Below are 23,499 nucleotides of genomic sequence, written 5' to 3' on the forward strand. Positions count from 1 at the left end.
TAACTGTTCTAAAATTCTACAGTGAGGTTAAAAAACACAAACTTTCCTAAATATGACATGTATCCCAAAATTCCATCATGTAGATTTAAAATATACTGTAAATATGCCCAGAAAATAATATAAATTCCAAAAGTATTGCATAAAAATTCCAGAATATTCCCTAAATCCTCCAGTCAATTTGATGCTTTAAAAAAAAAAAACAAAAAACAAATAGCATTTCATTTTTCCTCGTAATTAACTGAATCAATACAACTCGTTGCTATTGATCATATTAGAATATAAAACTAGACACCACTTGCATTGATTACACACCCAGAGCGTAAAAATAATAAAAAAAAATATGCTATGACAATACAATACATGACAATACAGATTGTGTTTGTGATGCTGCAGGCAGAGCCAATCACAAGCTGAATTTACATCTCATTTCCATTCGGACATGAATAAAGATAAAACGCGGTATGAAACCGGCAATGTGCATCGCTAAATCTATATTTAAGATTTACATGAAATGGAGTGATGAAATCCCACTAAAGCGCCCGAATTAAATGACTTAAAAGCACCTTAAGACTTGAAAAATCCCCTCTGCCTTCATTCATTATGCAGATTTGCACCTAATTATTAAATGTGCCCTGCAGTGCTGGATTTAAAATAGGAGCCTTTCCAGTCTTTCCAGTTGATCATCCTGCAGGGAACGTGAGGTGAGCCCCCTTTCCACACGGGTAGTTTCAACTTTTGCCCCCCTTTTCTAGGATCATTTTTTTTTTTTTTGTCAATGTCACACGCAAAGTCTACATTTTTTTTTTAAGTCCTAAAAATGATATACAGGGAGGCACGGGTGCCTGCAGCGGACCCCCCCCCCCCCCCCCCCCCCTCCACACACACAGCAGGTCCTGCCCGGCTGTACGAGAGCAGCATCCCGCTGCGCATCAGCCCGAGGGGGTGCCCCCAGCCCGCCGGCCGCCTGCGTCCCGAGCAGACGGCCGACAGCTTCCAGTCACATGTCGGCAATATGGGAAACAGAGCTTGTGTCCATGTGGGCGCATAATTGAGACACGGGGGGGCTTTCAACACACTAAATGTTCCTACTCGTCCAAACTGTTCCTGTAATCGTCCTTTGTCTCACTTAACCCCCAAAACGAACCACAATTTTCACAGCAATACAAAAAATTTCAACTCGCTTGACAACAAACCGCAGTTCGGCAGATAATCGAGAAATCTTAAAAAATCAGGATTCAAGCTATTCAGTTGGAGTTGATTCTATCCATCCATCTATTTTCTTTGCCACCTATCCTCACAAGGGTCACGGGGAGTGCCAAAGCCTATCCCAACTGTCAACGGGCAGGAGGGAGGGCACACCCTGAACTGGTTGCCAGCCAATTGCAGGGCACATAGAGACAATCACACCTAGGGGCAATTTAGAGCATCCAATTAATGTTGCATGTTTTTGGGATGTGGGAGGAAACCGGAGTGCCCGGAGAAAACCCACGTAGGCACGGAGAGATCATGCAAACGCCACACAGGCGGGGCCGGGATCAAACCTGGTTCCTCAGAACTGTGAGGCCAACGCTTTACCACTGTGCTGCCTGGAGTTTACTCGTCAAACTAAATAAACAATTACACAATTTAAAACATAACAGAACATTGCCTTTTGCTAGCTTAACGCTAACAAACGTAACACTTCAAGCAACTGATATTTGAACACAAACGGTGCATCAACACATGTAGACAGCAAACATAATACAGACATCTACTTTATCCTCTGTGAAAAACAACTAATGTTAGTACAGTTTACTGTGGTATATACAGCAGTTTTTAATCTTAGTTTTTATTTTGCATGACTGTTGTACTGCAACCTGGTGGCCAGGTCACACCACCAGAGCCAATGAACAGCCAATCTTCAGCGTGGTGGGGCGGGGGACCTATTAATGGAATTCCCATTCATTTCAGTGTGTAAACGTGATTTGAAACACGAGTATTTGCTAACATTTCTCACAGCTTCCGATCCAAACGGTGCATTCGCCTGCGGTATTTTTTTTCCCTTTATGTTGAGGATGACGTTGCGGTATACGACAAAAATGGCGACCTTGACGCATGGCCAAGTGAGGCCGGGCTACCCTCCCGCGCGCTCCCCCGCCGAAGGGGCGCAGGGTTGTTTAGTGCTCGTAAAGAAGCCGCTACATTGGAACGGCGCTCTCCTCGACGCTTATCCTCAGGCAGGCGAGCTGATTTGATTGTCTGGCGGCCCCGTAAGAGCTTTTAGCGCACGGACGCGCTGATGTTATGTGGCGCGCTTATCATGTAAGGTTGAACTTTAAAAAAAAAAAAAGGCATCCGTGCCAACCGTGATGTTATTGCCACTTCCCCGCGTCTGTTATTGCTTTATTGTCATTGCTTACTTCTGCACTCGACTTGGCCGTGGCCATAAAAAAAATAAAAATCATTTCACGAGGTTGAAAAAGAATGACAGTTTGAGCCTCTTCTTAAGAAACATGCACAAATTTGTTGTTTTATGTATGAAACAAACTGATGGGGCGTCAAGCCAGAAAATAGGATACCGAATCCAATCGGATGCTTGCGTGGCAACATGTTGCTAGGCAGAATTCATGGGGCACTTGCATATGTGCCCCAAAAAGCCGATGTTTGAAAAGATTTAGCATATCGCTATTAGCTTTCTCGCAAAGCAAGAACAGGGAATATTGGCAAGAAAAAAAATACAACAAAAAAATTCCGGAAATACAAACAAAAAATTACAAAAATCAAATTAACAGGTGGGGCAGGGATTTGAACCCCAGTCCTCAGAACTGTCAGTCTAACCAGTCGCTGCCCCTTCAATACCGAAAAATAAATCCATAAAATATTACAGACAACTCAATATAAATTAAAAAAAAAAAAAACTACTACAGAAACGTCCCAAAAATACTGCAAAAATATAATTCTCGAAACAAATAATGGAAATTCCAAAATAAAGCAAAGACTCCAAAGGTACTGCGTCAAAACTTAGTGCATAAATATCACATAAATCGCATGAACATTGTAAAATAATATCATCCACTCATCCTAAAATATTATTTAGGAAATACAAGACACATTCCAAAATGAAAATAAACTAAAATATTATACATATACAATACATAACACTTTCCAAAAATACAACATCCCTAAAACAGAGCAAACCATTACATGAACATAAAAACTTGTAAATATTGTGAGACTATCACATTCTTATAAAAAAAAATTACAAAAATACAATTTACATTTTACGAAATTACAACAGATAAATGTTACAAGAGTCCTGCAAAAATAATACATTCGCATTTAAAAAAAATGACCTTATTTACCTTTTTTATACAGGCAAAAGGTTTAGTTGGTTCCTTACCAAGTTAGGGAAAAGAGTTACGCTGCCCCACCTGGCAGCGAAAGGACAGGGACGGGCGGTAGCGCCAATCAGTTGCACACAGGAAGTTCCTAAAAAAAAAAAAAAAAAAAAAAAAAAAAAAAACATACAGCACAAGCTTACAATGAATTTAAATACATTTCTTTTTCGATAGTCACAACTTGTGAAAATGCGACATCACTCATCTGATTCTCATTTTAGTCTACGTGGGGGCGGGGGGGAAATAGATAAAGAATAAATAGAATTTTGCACCACGTTGTTTACGACGCCAGCTCCTCGTCTTCAAACGAGCGATGGTTTAATTACCAAATGATGACGGTGTCATATGGCGCCGTGATGGCGCCGGGGTGGCTAATGGATGCGAGCGTGGCGTTTGAGCAACGGCGAGAGCCAAAAAACAATCTGGAGTGAGAGCGAGAAAGGGAGGGGGGTAAAAAAAAAAAAAAATGGGGGCGAGACAGTAAAACACGTTTAATTTGTGACGTTCCGTGGCCGCTCATGGATTAAGAATTTTCAAAAATTCTGTGCCAGATCGAAAGAAGGCAGGAGAAGGGTGGGTGGGTTTTGGGGGGGGGGGAGGGGGGACAGGCGCATATTTACATCTGTACATTTTCAATCATTTCATTTTTTTTAACCCCCCCCTCCATATTTAAAAAGAAATGTTATGGAAGGGGAGGGACTCCATTTATCTCTGAGAGCGTTTGGCGCTAGCTGCTAAGCACATCGGGGGTAATTTGACCGCGGAAGAGACGAACAGGCCTAACCAGGCATGAGGCCCAATGACGTCGTATTTAGGGGGGGGGGGGGGGCGCATCTCACATCAGCGCTCGTCGTTACAATTTGGGCTTGCCGTTTTACTTTTTATGAGTCTCCCTCGCTCTCCCTTTTATCGGTCACAAGGACTTTCTGCAGCATGGGTGGACATTATTTTACCTGGTAAAAAAAAAAAAAACAGGAAAAAAAAAAAAAACAGGTTGATCTACGTTCCTACCCTCACCTGTGGGCATGAGCTGTGGGCCGTGACCGAAAGAACAAGATCCCGGATACAAGCGGCCAAAATGAGTTTCCGCCGCAGGGTGTGTGCGGGCTCTCCCTTAGAGATATGGTGAGAAGCTCGGTCATCAGGGAGGGGCTCAGTGTCGAGCCGCTACTCCTCTGCATTGAGAGGAGCCAGATGAAGTGGTTGGGGGATCTGATTCGGATGCCTCCCTGGTGAGGTGTTCCGGGAACGTCCCGCCGGAATGAGACGCCGAGGACGACCTAGGACACGCTGGAGAGACTATGTCTCTCGGCTAGCTTGGGAACGCCTCGGGATCCCTCCGGAAGAGCTGGAAGAAGTGGCTGGGGAAAGGGAAGTCTGGGTACTTCCCCCGTGACCCAACCCGGAAAAGCGGTAGATAATGGATGGATGGGTCTGCGTGAAATGTCGATTGTTCACATTTGAAGAACTCTGGAGAAGCAATTGAACGCATTTTGACATACCATCGCTAACTGTGCCATCTGCTTGCCACAAGCTGAGCTGCACTGTGTTGGTTTACTTAGCGAGTGCAAAATGAAAAGATCAGCGGGGAAAATATGTCAAATTTTTGGTGGCTATTTTAATACAGGCGAGAATGTACACTTAACCGCAACGGTCCATTTGCACCGGGGGTCGGCGGAGTGCAACAGTCGATAATCGACGTTGCTGAACAAGGAGACTCAGGTGTTGTTGTGCCAAGTACACAAACACAAGCCCCCCCCCCCCCCCTGACTGCATGGCGCCCGTCCTGTGGCTTCTCTCCCCAGGACGGGGAACATCTGTCACGGCGGTTGCCACCTTCCACGCCGGTCACGGCGTCAGGCGTAGGTGGCGGGCGACGAGCGAGCGCGGCGACACGGCACACATGGGCGCCCCCGACAACAGCGCTCATTAACAGGCAAATGGAGCAGGAGCGTGCCGGCAAATTGAGCCAGATCGGCGGCCAAACGCCACGAAAATGCCAGTCTCTGGGAAAAAAAAAAAAAAAAGAGCATTTCTAATCATGTGCCAGGCTAAACATTATTCTTCATGATTCAGATCAGCCAAGCTTGGGGTGTCTCTCCCGTGCTCGGGGGTCCAGCGCAGCCAGCCTTGGACGCACCGCTCAGCCTTTTGTGACCTCCGATCGGGCGAGCGGCGAATCCGTTCGGAAAGAAACAGCCGTGTGCAAAATAGCACGCAAAGCCGAGTGATACGGTTAGGAAATGGAAAAAAATCGGGAAAACAGACGGCCCGGGTGGAGGGGGAGAAAATATATTTGCATGTTATAGTAGCAAAAAATGAGAATTTTTGCAATTCCAGAAATCTTCATTTAAGTCAACTTCGGCGGTAAATTTACAGTCGGCACTACTCGAATGTAGTTGTTACACACTGTAGACTGTAATAATCTGCTCAAAATCTGACAACTCGCCCCAAAAAGGTCACAAAAGAACAGGAAAGCTTGACATATTAAATTAATTAGCGATTTTGTTTACAAAAGTGCTCCGATGTTAATTACTCCGACCAGCGAGGTACCCCGACGGCAGGTGAAGTGGACGTCTCGTCGGATTTCCGTCAAACAACTCTGAGCTGCGCGCGGGCGAGGGTGTTCGACATGATTGCTGATTAATAACGCCAATTAGAAGCCTCGATGAGGCGTGATCGAGGAGAGACCGACGCCGTCAACGAATTTTTTGCTCGTTATTGGACTCCGATGGTAGAAAAGTGAGAAATTTAACAGTACCGCTGTACTCCCAAAAGTACAACCAACAAGAAACTTTGTCCTTCAAGTGCTTACTCACAGGAGAGTCTGTAACAAGGGTCCCGGGAGGCCTCTCCGCTGGAACAGTGACAAATTGAAGACCCCCCAGAGGTCAGTCGGACTTTAGCCACAGCGTCACCTCCAATCAATAGTGTTGATGCACACGGAAGGTTCTCTCTCAAAAGACACATGAAGGCATTTACACCGGCAGTCATCTGTTCTCTCGTAGCCGGCTTTTATGAATAAATATTGAATAAACGTAGTTTAGCTGTTAATTGTATGAATGTGATTATGATGATGGAAGTGCAGATAGGCACAACAGGGACTTGTCTTTTTTTTTTTTCTTCTTTGCATTAAAATGTATTTCACAGATTTTAAGGGGGTTCATAAAAGGCAGTGGTGTGCAAAGTATGGCCTGCGAGCCCCATATGGCCCAATCTGTTTTTTCCCTTTTGTCCACGTTTGTATCCAGAGTGCCTTTACTCACACGCAAACTTGAAATCCAAATAAAATTCAGACCCGTCATCTGAGCACAACATAAATCAACATCAATTTTTAATTAAAAAAATAAGTCCCCTCCCATTTTTTTTTTTTTTAGCTTACATTGTGATTCCGCGTCCAACGTCGTCCGGGTTCCATCACGCTTCGGTGATCTTGAGACCCGACAAAAGCGATGAATGCGGAGGGTGTCTTTTTTTTTTTTTTTTTTTTTTTTTTGAAGAATGCTCTCAGTCATTTAGCCAACACCTCACATCCTTCAAAAACAAAAAGGTGGCCACCCCCCCGAACCCCCAACGTCGCCATCTCTGCGTGCAAAGTGAAATTGATCACGTTTTGAGAGCACAGAACAGTGAGATCGTGAATATTAAAAAAAATAATAATAAAAAATTTAAAGATAAAGGTGCCTCCCTGCGTGAATATAATCCTTCCCCTCCCCTTTTGGAGTTCGTCATCAATATTCACTCGTTCGTCATTGACGCTGGCAGCAAATTCTTGGATGGATGTTCCCCTTTTGTCACTGCGAGTCAGCGCCTGGAATGGAATTTTAAATGAGAACAATTCCTGCTTACATTTTTTTTTATGGACTCTGGTCACATGTCACTTAAATGATGGAGAACTTTTCAATTTACCCCACGTGGCTCTTCGCCACTACCCAGCCATTAAATAGGTCAGGGATGAATGTGCATGGTTTACTCTCGGCTCCGTGAAACAGATGGGGGGGGGGGGGGGGAATCCGGTGTTGTTGATAAAACCCGCCGACGCATAATCAATAAGAATATTTTAAAAAAAAAATGCTTTGGGTTTAATGCGGCAGACGAAATTTACCAATGAAGACATCTCAGGTAGCGCGAAAAGCCGGTGAACCCGCTAAGTGCGCAGGTCGTAGGCGGGCGGCCACCTTCCGCCTCGTCGCTGACCCGCGACGGACACGGGCGCGGGTCGGCACTGCGGCGGAACCCTGTGACGGGGTGGCCGCCAAACTGTTGTCGGCGCGTGGCGAAAACGTACCTGTTACAGCGCCATTAGGGCGACAAACCGGCCGCAGTGTAATTTGATTAGAACTCGTTTATAACAGAGCTGTCTGCTTTGTTTATTTTTTTTTTATATATATAATTTTGTTGGCCTTCCATGTGACAAAGGTGCAAAAATCTAACGCTGGTTATCTACCAATTAAATTAGAATGTTGAGGCATTCATGTCATTGACATTCGCGTTTTCTGTAAGTGAAAAGGAAAAACTCGCAAGAAATTGCAGATTTTTTTTAAAAGGCCACCCCTTGAAGTAAACAACGAATCACCAAACTTTGTGGCCCCAGCCCCAGATTTCTTGTGCATGGACATGTTTCTTTACACAGTGACAGCACCAACTAGTGGCCTGGCATGCACATTACAGCTTTTTCAGTCCCCCCCCCCCCCCTCTTTTCAACATGAATGAGGTTGGCAAAACAGTGCCACAGCTAGGTAAGGGTTGGCCTCACAGTTCTGAAGTCTCAGGTTTAATCCTGGACCCACCTGTGTAGAATTTGCATGTTCTACCCGTGCCTGCGTGGGTTTCCTCTCACCTTCCAAAAACATACAACATTAATTGGACACTCTAAATTGCCCCTAGGTGTGATTGTGAGTGCGGCTGTTTGTCTCGATGTGCCCTGCGATTGGCTGGCAACCAGTTCAAGGTGTAGCCTGCCGCCTGCCTGTTGACAGCTGGGATAGACTCCAGCACTCCCCGCGACCCTTGTGAGGATATGCGGGGAAGAAAATGGATGGATGGATGAATGAAGTTGTTTTTCTCTTAAACTGCAAAACTGCTGTTCCTGTCTTCACGAGGTTGTGCGTGTTTCAAACCTTCCATTGCAAGTTGGTGACATAAATACCGTCGACAATAATTTTGTCATAAAAATGGTAATCAGCGGGAGGCGGTGACCTCCCTCTGGGCATCAGCTGAGGTGAGGGCGCTTGTCGCCGCTCAATGGCACTGGCGCTGAACACTCGCACAATGTTGTCGCGCCTTTGTCTGCATTCATATCAAAATGAAGTTCTCGGAGGCCCGGGCTGATCAATCACGGCGGGGCTCCAGCTGTTCGCCACTCTTTGGCCCGACTTCAACAGCCGGCCTCACAAATTGTCCCTGAATGATGTCGAACGAGAACCCCCCCCCCCCCCCCCCATCCTTTTGTCGCCCGACGCATGCCTCCTTCCCGCCTTCTGCTCGCAGCTATCAGATGGCCTGCTTTGCATTGTCGCCCGCGCTCACCGGGATGCGCTCTATCTTGGATGCGCGCCGGCTTTTATCGTGCGCTCCGTGATGGCCTGTGTCCAAAAGTGCTCAGCGCACTTCGCTGTCAAATGGGATTATTATGCTAAACCACTAACATCCTAGTTAGGCCTCCCTCCCTACCGAAGCAGGATGGTGATGGTGATGAGGATGAGAATGGCAGGATCGTGGCTGTTGTTTAAAAGTAACGCAATGTTTCTGCTCTGCACTGATGCAGTCGCTCTGAGTAGGTGATAAAAATGTAAATTACTGCAGAAAATGATGCTAACTACAAGCAGAAAAAATGTTTACAATTAGCATCTAGGTCATTTGTGTAAAACTTGCTTTAAAACTATTATTCAGTCTTCATGTTACTATTATTGACCGCACTATTCAACATTTTTTTGATCAAAGCCTTAGCGATGGGATGATTGCAGTATTATTTTTGGCAAACGTCAACATTTAATTGTAACCAAAGTGTCAGACTTTATGGATTGATGTTACAGCATTGCCACAGGATTAAAAATTTCTAATAATCCAATCAGATTGCGGCCGATGCAATCTCTACCCTTCTTAGAACTTTCCATTTCTTCATTTTTTTCTTGAATTGTTCACCTTCAAATGTTGCAACGCAGATTTTAACCCCGGCACATTTCGGGTTGTCATCGTGAAAATTTGTGATATTCAGTTCAGTTGGTCCCGAAAAAAAAAAAAAAAAAAAATGCCTTAAATTGTCTCCAGTATTCATATTAATGCCTGTGTCTAGAAATGAACAAAGGTTTTTTTTTTTTTTTAATTTAATGTAACAAAAAGAAATGGCCACTTTTTTTTTCTTGCTGGTCAGAGTTCACCCTTGCCAAATTCAGTGCCATCCGTGTAGATTTTTATTGCATGTAGATCGCAAAAAAATATATATATATATATATTTTTTTTTTTAACTAAAAATAAAAACACTTATTGAAAGTAAAATGCCAGACTTTTTAGTCACTCACAAGGAAAAGACAAATCTTTGACTTTGTGGTGTTGCTAGGCAAATTTTTATCACAGAAAAATTTGTGACATCACTGCAAGAATTTTGTTGCCTCGAGGTAATTTTTTCTTTTTTTTAATTGACATTGTTACTGCTGCATTTATGCTACTCGGCTAACAAAAAAAAAAATCGGTCTTGCTTGGGATGAGTGTCCTACAAGCAAAAGAAAAAGCTAAATCTGTGACTTTGGGATGAAAATTATATACTTACTGTATGTGGTTTTCATTTGTTTTGGGTTAGAAATTTTTTTTTTGGGACACTGATTGGGGAGCCGAACCACAAGCAAGTGTTCAATGCCTTCGAATCATTTCAAAGCGTAGAGAAATTCATCAAAGAATTGCGGCGAACGCTTGATTGGGGTCAACGGCGCAGCGGTGTACGAAGGCGTCGTGATTTATTACCGGGCGAGCCGCACGTATTATTATGAAATGAGTTTATTAGTTTCAGAGCGAGTGTGACAAGGTCCATCTAACTACATGAACGCTTAATTTGCTTCCGCAGAATACATTCCAAGAGCTGCACTCGTGAATAATTACAACTCTTGCGTGGTCATGATGTTGTAGTATTACAATTTCCACTTTTTGTTGTTGTTGGAGCATTCGTCATAACAGAAGAATGCAAACTAAGCAAGGGTGTCGTTATGTTGCACGTTATTATCTTTCGCTGCGATTAATTAGAACAACCAAAAACCGTCTTTTTCCTTTCTTTTCATTCCTCTTTAAATGATATTCATAGCTAAATGTCTAAGGCTTACAAGTGCGTAATTTCATGTTCGTTGAAAAATGTGAAATCTTCCACGCTGTTGTATAAATGTTAAGCAATTCAACATAAGATACACGAGGAGAGCAAATTTCAAATATAATATATAAATATAAAATGTAGCAACGTTGATTGGTCTTGTAAAAAGACATGTAGCTTTATGAGGAAGCCCGTTTACATGCCACATAGCTAATGTTGCCGTTTTATCTATATTTTGTAGGGAGAGGACAATTTTAACAGAGATCATTGTAAGTAATATTATTAGTTTTTTTTTAATTCAAGATTTTTAGCAACATAAGCCAAATAAGAAAAAGCTACAGTTAAGTTAGCATGTTAGCTAAATAGATCGTGAGAACCACTTTATGGAACTTGAGAACTATTTGGTTCTTTTTTTTTGGGGGGGGGGTTGGCGGTAAAATGCTGACATTCCTGCGCGTACCGTATACTAATCTGCTTTTGGAAGAAAAAAAAAAAAAGAATTTAGTCAAGATTTGTGTTGCATTAGCCGTATGACGAAAATAGCTAGTGCTAGATTAGCATGTAAAGGTTCTGGCTAGCAAATTTTACGGGACATTTTTAGAAAGAAATGAATGTGACTGGCTTACACTCACCAACTATGTCAACTAAACGTTTAGTTTTAGTTTTAGTTTTAAAGGAGAGAATATCAATGATGGAATTGAGATTTTCTGTTAGAACACTATAGTAGCGGATTACACATTCCTACTACCACTTTAGAGGCGAAGTAGACATAATAGCGCAACATCATAGCGTCGAGTTTCACTTCTTTTCTCATTTGGACACAAATTGAAAGTGCCTGTTTGAAATGACAGCAGCATTAGTAGGATAAATATTCCATTTTTACCTGCTAACATGGCCGACATTGAAGATCTTTCTCCTCCTCCTTCCGAGACAAAAGCCCGATCAACATCCAAGGGCTGCTGCTTGTCAGCCACATATATATATAAAGATAAATGATATTATGGCGAGTCCCACTTAATGACGCACTTTTAATTTTCTGAACATGGCCATTTTCTGGCTTGCGAATCAAGTGGAAGGAGCTAATTATGAAGAGGCGGGTGAAAAAAAAAAATGCTCATTTTCTGGGATAATGGAAGAGAAATGTTGTAGATTAATGGCGCTATTTATCTTTTTTAAATTTCTATCTTTCCCCCCGGTGATGCAGGCGGTGCTCCCCAAGGAAAATATTCGTAAAATGGAATTGAAAGTGTAATAGGTTAGCGCCACTTCTTCAATTGAATTTTGTGACATACAATTTTTGTCGTATTCATTTTTTTTTTTGCACCATATCTAAAATAGAGAAGGATCATGCATCTTTGTCATGACATATGCGCTATTCTCATTTCAAATAATTCCAAGTAAAAATCGCTTAAAATCAGCATGTCCCCGCGTCTGCTGACAACACAAGCAGGCGTCAGCCATGTGTTTCCATTAGGGGCCACCGGGGCCGTCCAGGGGTTTGTTCGCTCTATTATTTTCCATTTCACTCTTTTATCTTGATTTAATGTGAGCTTTAGTGAACATTTCCAACCAACCAGCCTCGTCCTCCTCCCTCCTCTTCCCGTTGCCATTCGATTCCCCTTTTCTGAGGTCAGAAATGCTGAGGCGGCGGAGGCGGAGGTGGGGGGCCTCGGGGGACGCCGTGTAGATTGCTTCAAGGAGGAAGAACTGTCTTTAGACGTGCAGCATGGCTGGAAATAACAAAAAGAGGAGATAACCTTTTAAATAGGGTATTAAATTGACAGTAGGGTCTTGTTACATCATCAGGAAAAAAAACTAAATAGTCCAGATGTGGCTAAAGTTTATGATTAGTTATTTATGGACAAGTTAATGTACACCTTTATTTTGTTTAAAAAAAAACATGCTGAAATGACTTTATTTTATAAAACCAGAGATAACATAACTGACATTCAAATATTTCAAAAACAAAACATTTCTTATGAACATTATGAGTACAGCGTTATCTAATTTAGTAAAATTGGTATGTTATAAATTCTGTTAGAAAAATACACAAAATGACAAATATATGTAGGATGAATATAAAGTTGAGTAAAAAATGTACTAAAAGTTAATGTAATGAAAAATATATACACCTCTAAAAATCTATATGCATAACTACAACAATGGTAAAGTGGTTAAAGAAGTTAAAAATTCAGTTAGAAAATAATCAAACTATGAATAAATACTTGTTTTGCTGTAAAATCTATATAAAACATATTCCAACGTAGAGGAGATACAATAAGTGGTACAACCATTTAAGTCATGTTAATGTGTAAATCTGCTTTCATAGCAACACAGTAATGATACAACCAAGGTAAACGTCGTCATTTTAATGGAATATGAATTAGTGACTGACTTTGAGACACTTGCTTGCTTCTGGTGCTTGATATGAATAACAGTAAACTATCAAAAAGGAATTCAATTGTCACCGGACTGTGCATGTTAGCAGCTGCAAGGTGACATCCCGCCTTGAAAGTCACATGTCAAATAAAACAGATAAAACGGTAATAATATTGCACTGTTTGCTCCATATGAACGTAAAGAACCCCGTCAGTCTCTCCAGTCGCGGTTTTATTACTTAAACTCTTGAGAAATTGCGATGTTCCGCTCTCCACGCACTTTCGGAATTGATGCCATTTTCTTCGGACACGGTGCAAATGTATCATTTCTTGGGCGGCATCCCCCGAGGGATTGCCCTATCCCCCCCCCCCCTTTTCCTCCCTCAGATTCCTATTTAGAAATTCTATGAGCTGCAAACCTTAAAGAATATATAACAGACAGGGAACGCCGGGCTCTCCCAATCCTGACCTGTTTATGCCGTCTCGCAGGAGATGATAGGCTGTCAGGCCCCCAGCAAGAAAAGGCCCCCCGAACGAGGCGAGCGATCCTTTAAATTGCCAGGGTGATCGTTGCAGATAATACCGGAAATAAATCAGACGACGGTGGCGGAATATTTCATTTGTTATCCATATTCCTTATGGGCGGAGGGCAAGGCTGGGGAAGGGATGGAACGATAGCAAAATGTAGAAGCGTCAGTCCCCCCTAACCACCCACCCACCCACCTCTGCGGAATTGCAACACTCGAGATGCTGATTTCCACATGTGAAGACAAAGTGCTTGCTAGATGCCAGCCTGCCAAGGAAAAATTCACGAGGCATGCACAATTACTGCTTGTGATTTTTTTGTTTTTGTTTTTTTATTTAGTCTTGTCAGTCCTTTTAAGCGACAGATGCAACGGTTTCCCCGCCACTGCCATCATTTAAGTTCTAACCACAGCGTGAACCTAAAATCATTTAACGAGATCCCTTCAGAATACATGTTTGCATTTTATTAACATTTTATAATGGAATATGTACGGCGAATTGATCTTTTGACCACTTGTAGTTGAACTTGAATCATCTTTTTGGGCTAAACATTAAATCATCCATCCATCCATGTTTTTCGCCGCTTATCCTCACAAAGGTCGCAGGGAGTGCTATCCCGTATCCTATCCCAGCTGTCAACGGGCAGGAGGCGGGGCACACCCTGAACTGGTTCCCAGCCAATCGCAGGGCAGACAGAGACAGCGGCACCCACAATCACACCTATGAGCAATTTAGAGCGTCCAATTAATGTTTGATGTTTTTGGGATGTGGGAGGAAACCCGAGTGCCCGGCGGAAACCCAACCAGGCACGGGGAGAACATGCACACTCCACGCATGCAGGGCCGGGATTGAACCCGGAACCTCAGAACTGTGAGGCCAACGCTTTACCAGCCGCCCACATTAAATGAGACGAGGATTTTTTTGCAGTAGTTTGAGTCACTTGATGTTCGCGCAACTCTTACTATTTTAATAATATTTGTCTTTTCTAACCGTTGTTAAGTGGTCAAATTTGTACTCTATATCATTATGTAAATAATAATTCATCCATTAATAATAACGAGTTAGAGTTCTTACTGGGGTCGCGGTTGAGCTAGAGCCCATTTTACAGTAGCTCATTTGGACAAGAGGCGGGGTTGACCCCAGACAGGTCCCCAGCCAATTTTAGGCTGCATGAAGACACACACAAAAATTTCATATTTTCTAGGTCACTTACCATTGCATTGTTTTTGTGAAAAATCCTCCAAAATTCAGCATCCCTGCTGTCTCTTACCGCACGATCAATGAGCCCCATTAAGCTATTAATAAGTTGTTTTTGCAGCCCTCCGGGGTCCTTTTGTCGCATGGCCGTACATTATGTTAGCGAGATGACACGTCAGACCTCCCACCACCCGTGGCCCCCCCCCCCCCCAGCCACGATGGCACTTTTAATCTTTATTTCGTGGCCTTCATCCTCCCCAGACCTCTCATATGCGCGCTCATTTCTCCTTTTGCCCATTTTCGGATAATTTCGCCGCCATCTGCCCCGAGCATCTGTCGGCCCGAGGCGAAAGAAAAAGGGAGAGGAGTTGGGGGAGGGAGGGGGGTGCAATGGGGGGAGGATAAAATGTAGCTTTCATTCTTCTAACTTTCTTCTTGTTTCACCGCCCCTCTCTAAGCCCTTTTAAGTCTAATTCTACATGTAAACCTCCGACCTGCTTCCTCCTCCCCCTCAGCACACACACGAAAGGGGTTTTGGGGAAGGTGGGGGATGGGAGCGGGGGGGGGTAAAGGTGAGGGGGTGGGGGTCATATCCTTTCCATGTCGGACCCGCTTAGTCAATAAGCACTGTCAACAGGAGTTCACAAAAGATCAGAAAACTGCAATTGTAAATTTTGGACAATGGCGACCAACTCTCATAAGGCCGGGTCACTGGCAGAAAAAAAAAAAAAAAAAAAAAGAGCCCCCCCACCACACCCTTCAAAAAGCGTTTCAAAGGGTGGCAGATTACAGACATTCTTCCACAGGGCCGCAGTTACCGCGGAGAGCTCCTCACGGCCCTCGGAAGGGTGACCCCCCCCCCACCCCCGCCCAATCCCACCCTGCCTTTCCCGAGCTTTGTGTCGGCCGTGTTTGAGACAGCGAGCCCGTCATAATCTCTCCTCCCGCAGGGACCCGCGCCATTTGTTTGGCTCTACAAATACGTTGAATCCCTCTCCTCCCTCGCCTTGTCTGCGCCGCTGTAGCCTTTTGGCCGGCGTCTAATTAATGCTTTTCATCGCCACTTCCTGTTCATTGTTCAAGCCGCTGCCTCCCACCGACTTTAATCCCAGATTTAAAGCAGTAAAGTCAGCTCCCCCCCCCGTTTGAGTGGCCATATAGGGATTAAAATAACAGATGATGACTTTTGTACATATTCATTGCTTTAGAAACTCTTTTAACAGCATGCACTTGGAGAGGTCAGCTGGGATGTTTACGGTGAACAAGCCCCCGCCGTTTCCGAGTCACCATTCACAAACTCTCCTCCAGGCAAATTTTCTCAAGAAACTTACGAGGAAAGTGTACGAAAAATGTTGTCTACCCCGAAAGGGACAAGCCGAAAGAAACTTACTATATTACAGTACTGTACAGGGCAAAATGTACCATTTAGAAGAAGAAGAAGACCATTCATGAATTCACAAACAATTTTTCTGCAGAACCTAAGTGTGCGTGTGAGAAAACGTCATGCTTCAAACTTCAAGAGAATGATTATGATGCTCCCAAACCGTTTCAAGGTTAATGTTATGCTGCGTCCTATATTTAAAATACAGAATTAGCTTTTTGTGCACTGTATTGTCTGTGCTTTCATCCTGGATCAGGCTGTGCCAAGGTTGAATTTTAAAATGACACACCATCTCATCCTGCTCCTTCTACTTTGGCTTCTGACTAGATCTTTCCCGCTCGGAAAAGAGAAAATCTCATCCAGTTTAACCACTTTTTCCTCAACTATTCACATACTCCGGCAGTCATTACAGCTTAAAACAATAGCATTTCTTTTTTAACTTTTTCCATTAAAATCAAAAGTAAACATAACCAGCATGTCTACCTCGTCTTTGCTCTACGTCTCGCCCAGACTGTGTTGCTAACTGAAGCAGCGGTGGTGGACGCAATCATTTTAAAACAGACTGATGGGCTGCATAAGTAACTGTAACATTTGTAATTATAAGTGTACGTATTTAAGAGCGGGGGGGGGGGGGGTGCAAGGTAAACTAGGAAAAAGAGTGTGGCGGTGCAGCAGTTGTTGTTAGAGAAAGTTCCGTGTGCTGCCTAAAAGAAACCAGTGGGTTCTTTTAATTTTTTTACAGTATGCATGTGAATTGTGCCATTGGATGTAACAACCAGTCATTCCTGTCAATTTTAGCTGACGTCTTTTTTTTTTTTTTGGCACACTGTCCCGCCATCGACAAAGACTGCCTCGCGGCATTGAGTACCCCTGCTATAGAGTGAACGCTGTCGATTTGCAATTCACCAGTCAAAAAAAAAAAATGCTTCTGTAGCATCTAACTAATTGCTGAAAAATTTGTCTAATCCCAATTTTTCAAATTTTTCTAAAGATTCTCACAAACAAGGTTGGTTAAAAAAAAAAAAAAAAAAAAAAGTGAACTACCAGCAAGTCGTGATTCACAAGTTTTGACCCCCTCTAACAATTATTTGGTTGACAGTGTAATGGAGCATTATACATGGTGAATGAGAACCAAAAATCATATCATAAAACAAGGGAATAACTTGTATTGTTTTTATTGTGCTAGCTACCTATACAGTGAGCCTGTGCTAACTTGCGATTCATCGCTTGCAAATTTTTCTGTCAAACCTAACAGCTATTTGGTGAAACATTTGGTATTTTAGGTGTTTTGTTCACATGGCACCCAAATGACCTCTTCGTACTACTGCAAGTGCGGAGGTGTAGCTTGGAAGGACAAAAAAAAAATGCTATTAGTTGATTGGAGACGAAACCAGGAAGTCTCACAGCACGACAAGATCAAATTAGCCACTTCCTCGTTCTTGTTTAGAACTTTGTTGGTGTTCTTTCACGCTCTGCGCTTTTTAGCGTGGAGCCTTCATGTAAGGAAAGGCCGTTTGCATTAATGACACGCGGGGAGCACATCTCCATAAGACGTGATCTACAGCCAGCGTGGCCAACTATAGCAGCTATTTATGTCGCCTCCCTCTGCAAAGGCGCTGTAATTGGTTCTCCTGGCATGCTCCCTCCCCCGGTGGGCTCCGCGGGGAGCACGGTGATGATAACTCGCTGCATTATAGGCGCTAACTTTCAACAACGGCTAACGCGCTCTGTCTTTATTGCGCTGCCTCCTAATGGCCATCTCCGAGTGCTGCCTCTGGCAAATAAATACAAGCTGACACAGTAATTTACTCAAATCTTCTCTACTGTTTTTTTTTTTTTTTTTAGCCCCCACTGAGATTTACCCTCTCCGGAATAACAATTATTCCAAAACGTGCAAGCCTTGTGCCTGCAGGGTTGTGGAAGGAACACAGATCTTGGTGAAAATTAAAATATGTAAAGCTTTTGGGAGCACTTGCTTGGCGAAAACCATTAAAGCTCAGCTCGCTTCCTCCACAAATTAACCTTTCGCTAATAGGGGCAATGGCTTTCATTTAGAGCCAGGACGCGCAATTCACTCCAGTCTCGGAATTTTATCATCACACCCAATATGCCCACACACACATGATCTCCAAATATAGTGGAAACCTTTTAAGGCGAACACAATCTGTTCTGAATTGCTGGATCCAGTCTGATTGGAGTTAAGAAACTGTTCTCAATTGCCTTAACTGGTTTTTTAAAAAAATAACATTTTCAGCAGTATAGATACAATGATTAGTGAGTTTTAAGTCATGTCAGATCCCCAAAAGTCGATTCGTTCATAAAAATAATCATGATCAATGTTTCTAGGGATCCATCATACTGCCTGGTACTCAAGCCATAATACTAGTAATACTCAAGATGCTATTGTACATTACTGCTAATAGTCAATGATACTACTAGCCATGTTTGAAAAAGATTTAAAAAGACATTTTGTAAGTTATCATTTGTCTTCATAGCTTGAAAGTAGAAACTGCTAGTCTAAAATACAAACGATCTTACATCACCATTAGATTTGTTCAAACGCTGCCATTATGATCATTCTATATAACTAGAAGGCCAAAAACTAAAACACAAACCTCTGCAAGTTTACAGCACCTGGTCTTCCATCCAACTATTCCCCAGGGCCAAACACGCTTGGCTTCCGAGGTCCTGCATTCTCAGGGTAGCAAGGCCGTAAGACCGCTTCTGACTTGCCCAATACATACATACTCACCCAAGGTCCTACCTACAGTAACTACCAGCCACCAGGCAACCAGCCATGTACCTGCCTACCTACCACATTATTTGCCTATCCACCAACCAACCAGCTAATTCCTTCAGATGCGTTGATACCTACAAGCAGACACCCACCTAACGACAAACAAACCAACTACCGTAATTCTCGACCTACAGAGCGCACCTGGTTATAAGTCTCACCCAGTATATTTGTAAAGGAAATACCATTTGGTACATACGTACGCCGCAGCCGTGCAAAAGCCGCAAGTGCCCACATTGAAACAAGATATTTACAAAGAAAGAGTACACAGATTTTAACGCTAGTGCTGCTGCCCACGCTAACGCCACGGTAACAGGGCTTTAAAAAAAAAAAAAAAAAAAAATCACTGGGGCACAGCTTCAACACGCTAGTGCAGCGCTAACAGGGCCGGACCAGTAAAAGTCACTTCCTCGGCACATATATTCCACCTTTCTCACTGTTACCTTTTCCGCTCGAGTGCCCCCTTGCGGCCGTTAGAAAAAAATGCACAAATTAGCCGCATCACCGCATGAACCGCAGGGTTGAAAGCGTGTGGAAAAAAAAAAGTCACAGCTCATAGGCCGGAAACTACGGTACCAAACTACCAGATACTTGGCCTTCTGCCTACCTATATTTTCCTACATACATGTACCAATCCACCATAACTAGGTAGTTCCTTGCTACACTGTATCCATTAGCGTCAGATAAGTATACAGACTCCTCATCATACACGAGTTTAACAGTTGCATCATATTTTTTCCCCCCATTCATTTCATCCCGGGCCCTTGGAGGACTATTGTCTAAAAACAGGAGTGGATTTGGAGTCGGGCCTTCAAAATGCTCCCAGAAGTGTCCCCGTTAGCCGAATATTGCACTGCTGGCCCACTTCGCTGATGGCCTCGCGTCTGTCTGACATAAATACTTCCCTCGCAGACACATAAATGAGAATTGCCCCCACGGGATCCGACGAGTCTATCATACTTTGGCTAAACATAGACTGGGAATTAGTTGACTGGATAATCAATTTGACGGAGTGCCTCGCAGCAAGGGGCTGAGTGAAAATGTGAACAAAAAAAAAACAAAAAAGCAACTTGTAGTTTCAATCCAAGGTTGCGGACTAATGTAACGTTGTCACCAACAAGACAAAAACTACGTGATAATATTTTTTTGGTGCGTTCTCGCAGCAAAGCAGGTCACCGCTGAGCAACTCTGAAGGAAAATGACTTGGGAATAATTACTTCCTATAAACTCGGGCCTCTCCGGGGAGCAATTTGCTGAGCCCAGATGGCCCCCAAAATGGGATTTAGGTGCCACGCGCCGCTCACAAAGGGATAATCAATTACCCAAATATCAATCACGGTGCGGACGGCAGAGAAGGCTTCCTCGGAGGAGGGCATTTGAAAGCTGATGTTTCGTCGTCATTTTGTCACATTTGAGAGGGTCAGTCACAATTTTATTTGTTAATCTTCATTTCCGTTTGTTTTTATTTATGATATCATCACTTTTAGTTTCCATGCAAAGTGAAGAGAAGAAGAAAAAAAATAAAAACAAAGGCAAGATAAAAGTTCTCTCCTAATGATAACAAATGATAATGTTAATGACTTGTCCAAACATAACAAATGGAAAGAATTACCGCCGCCGAAGGGAGCCCGTGTCATTAACGTGTGATTAAAAAGGAAACAATGTTGGGAAATAATTTGAAAATGCGGGGAGCTTCTGGTCAATATGCATCAAATAATTTTTGTGTAGCCAGGTGTAACATTGTTATTTTTCCATTTCAGCACTTGAACTAGGTCAAACTAGCCGAAGATTATACTGGATGGTGGGGAAAAATATTAGTTTTTCCAGCGGGTGTGCATACTTCAAAATCTACGATAAATCAGGGGCGCCAACGATGAACCGTGATGTAGCAGGAGGAACACGTATTGTACTTTTTGGGAACTCCATCCGTCTCGTCGTGATCTCACTCCCCATGCAACTTTTAATCCATTTTGCTCGGGAATTTGGGGATTATGCGCCCAGGCCGCTTTCTCTCTTCTCCCCCCGTGACGGCGACTTTATCCGTGTAACGCTACTGTTAGCCCTCGGCCCTGAGCCCTCCCTACACACACTCAATCACACAAACGCCCTGCTACAAACACCCCCCCCCCTGTAACCGCACGGCCGCCCGCCGCCACCATCTCAATTTGTATTTCATCTCAGACTTGGCGGAGAAGCGGGAAGGATTTGTCTTGATCGTCCACTCTCCCTCGAGAAGGTAAATCTCGGGACTCCGTGACGGGCTGGCCTTAACCACACGTAACATATGATTCATGTTACTGTACACACACACACACACACACACACAAAAAAAAAAAACAACAACAACAATAATAAAGGTCATACTTGGCAAAACCTCAGGATTGTCCTCTGAGGCTGCCCTATCTCACCGCCATCGGTGTCAGGTTTCTCCCGTATTTCGCCCGATTTGTGGCACTGACGTTTGTTTAGATTGATCAGTTTCCGTAATCTCGGAGGTTGGTAGTAGCGGTGAACGTCCGCGCTCGGCGTGAAGACTACATTTATACTGCTTAGAGGTGCAGCAGACTTGAAAACCAGAGAGCTGTCGGCGGGTGGAAAACAAAAAGTCCGCAGCTCATCATTTACGGTGATAGGTGGGACACGAGGGCAAGTTTAGGAGAAGAGCGTCGGGCATGCTGTTCATACTCACTTGTATTCTGTCGGGGTTTTATGTACACTGGCTATTTACATTTGGATATGCAAAGAAAGTAAAAACAAAACAAAACTAAGAGACCACTGTAAAATGATCAGATTGTCTGATTTCCCTTGATGAGAATAACCTAATTTATGAGTTTTTCATCAGAAGAGCAGAACGCTCCGGCTGACCCCAGCTGTACCCCGTTTTTGCACCATCCCTCACCTCTCGTCTCCACGATGAAATCACAAAGGGCTTAATGACGGCCTTTGTTTTGTTGCAAAGCGAATGACAACAGCGAATCCATCAAACGTAGCAGCGGCGAGCACATCAGCACTTTTTTGTCCGGCTCACCAGAGGCCTCAAATGCACAATTTGCTCCCCCGCCCTCCCCAGCGAGCGGCAGTCCCTCCGAGGCTCCGGCCGACTTGATAAATGGCTCGAGCGGAATTCCGTGAAAGGGGAGTGGCCGACGCTTAGCTACTTCATCCGAGTGGTATCACTTTTTTTTTTTTTTTTTTTTTTTTGCATGGAGTTGTACACTTAGTGGTCTCGCTGTCCACGGGTTATTTGGATAGTTGCGCTTATATCCTGAGCTATATCGCGCATCGTTGTTTGCACATTTTTTTATGGGTTTTTCCAGAGTATACAGTGGTACTTACTGAAGTACTAACTTGGGGCGCTGGTATGGGGTAAAGTGATTAAGCAACAACAAGCAGGTGAGACATATAGAGACATATGCTCCCCAATCAACTATATGCAGAAGGTCATGTGACAAAACCTGGAAAACGGGATGGTTGACTATTTGTGTATGCTACATAACGAGCAAAACCAGTGTTGATGACATGATTGTTTCAAAACAAAACATTATCATTATGGCTAATGTTTTCAGACAAAAGTTAATTACATGTTCAGGGAGTCCTCGGGTTAAGACTGTCTCGACCTAAAACGTTTCGACTTTACAACGTCCGTCCCCCGTCCACCTTTTTGTCTGGCTGACGCTTGTCCGCGTTTGTGCGCCGGGAGTATCCTCGCATTTTTCGCCCTCCTTTTTAGACATTATCGCCCCAAAGAAGAAAGCTGTCCCTTTTACCAAAGCTTCTGCAGCCAAAAAAAAATCCATTACCATGGAAACGAAGCTCAAGATCATAAAAAGGATTGGAGAAAGGAGAGGCACCAACACCACCAAGGCTTCAGTCGGTCGACCGTGGTGACGATTATTAAAGACAAATCTTATATTTTGGCGCAATTGAAGGGTTCCGTTCCTATGCCGGATACAATGATCGCAAAACAAGGCTCTTTGATACTTGTCGAGATGGAGAGGATTGAGGACCAGGTTCCTTCGCAATAGCTAAGCACGGCCTCCCCTTCTCCATTCGCCTCTCAGCAGTAATGCTAAGTACATCATCATGTTTCTTATTTATCGGTATTTTGATGTAAATTCTAATGGTGGAATCTGACTGAAGTCGAAATTCGAGTCCGTAGACAGAGGACTACCTGTATATGTTACCTGTGGGCATGTGGGCTCTCCCTTAGAGATAGGGTAAGAAGCTCTGTCATCCGGGAGAGGCTCGCTGTCGAGCCCCTGCTCCTCTGCATTGAGAGGAGCCAGATGAGGTGGCTGGGGCATCTGATTCGGATGCCTCCCAGACGCCTTCCTTGAGGTGTTCCGGGCATGTCCCACCGGAAAGAGACCCCATGGACGACCCAGGACACGCTGAAGAGACCATGTTTTTCTGCTGGCTTGGGAACGCCTTGGGATCCCTCCGGAAGAGCTGCAAGAAGTGGGTGGGGAAAGGGAAGTCTGGGTATCCTTGCTGAAGCTACTAGCCCCACGACCTGACCTGGAAAAGCGGTAGATAATGGATGGATGGAT

General features: G+C 43.7%; 1 protein-coding gene across 5 annotated transcripts in view; it reads right to left on the bottom strand.

Annotated features, from left to right (window-relative positions):
• Positions 1-3,379: 3,379 nt before the first annotated feature.
• Positions 3,380-23,499, bottom strand: part of LOC133496039 (uncharacterized) — a 72,151-nt gene continuing 52,031 nt past the window's right edge. Inside the window, exons 3-6 of one of the 5 annotated variants that reach the window (XM_061811172.1) lie at positions 12,249-12,404; positions 11,558-11,636; positions 6,197-7,188; positions 5,080-5,383 (exon numbers count right to left, since the gene is read on the bottom strand). In XM_061811172.1, coding sequence (XP_061667156.1) covers positions 7,172-7,188; positions 11,558-11,636; positions 12,249-12,404 — 252 coding nt within the window. In that variant the 3' untranslated portion in view covers positions 5,080-5,383; positions 6,197-7,171. Of the gene's footprint in view, positions 3,469-5,079; positions 5,384-6,196; positions 7,189-11,557; positions 11,637-12,248; positions 12,405-23,141; positions 23,399-23,499 lie in introns of those variants that run through there. The other 4 variants (XM_061811173.1, XM_061811170.1, XM_061811169.1 and 1 more) reach the window with 4 other exon arrangements.

Source organism: Syngnathoides biaculeatus, chromosome 22 (assembly GCF_019802595.1).
Source record: "Syngnathoides biaculeatus isolate LvHL_M chromosome 22, ASM1980259v1, whole genome shotgun sequence".
Taxonomy (NCBI): Eukaryota; Metazoa; Chordata; class Actinopteri; order Syngnathiformes; family Syngnathidae; genus Syngnathoides; species Syngnathoides biaculeatus.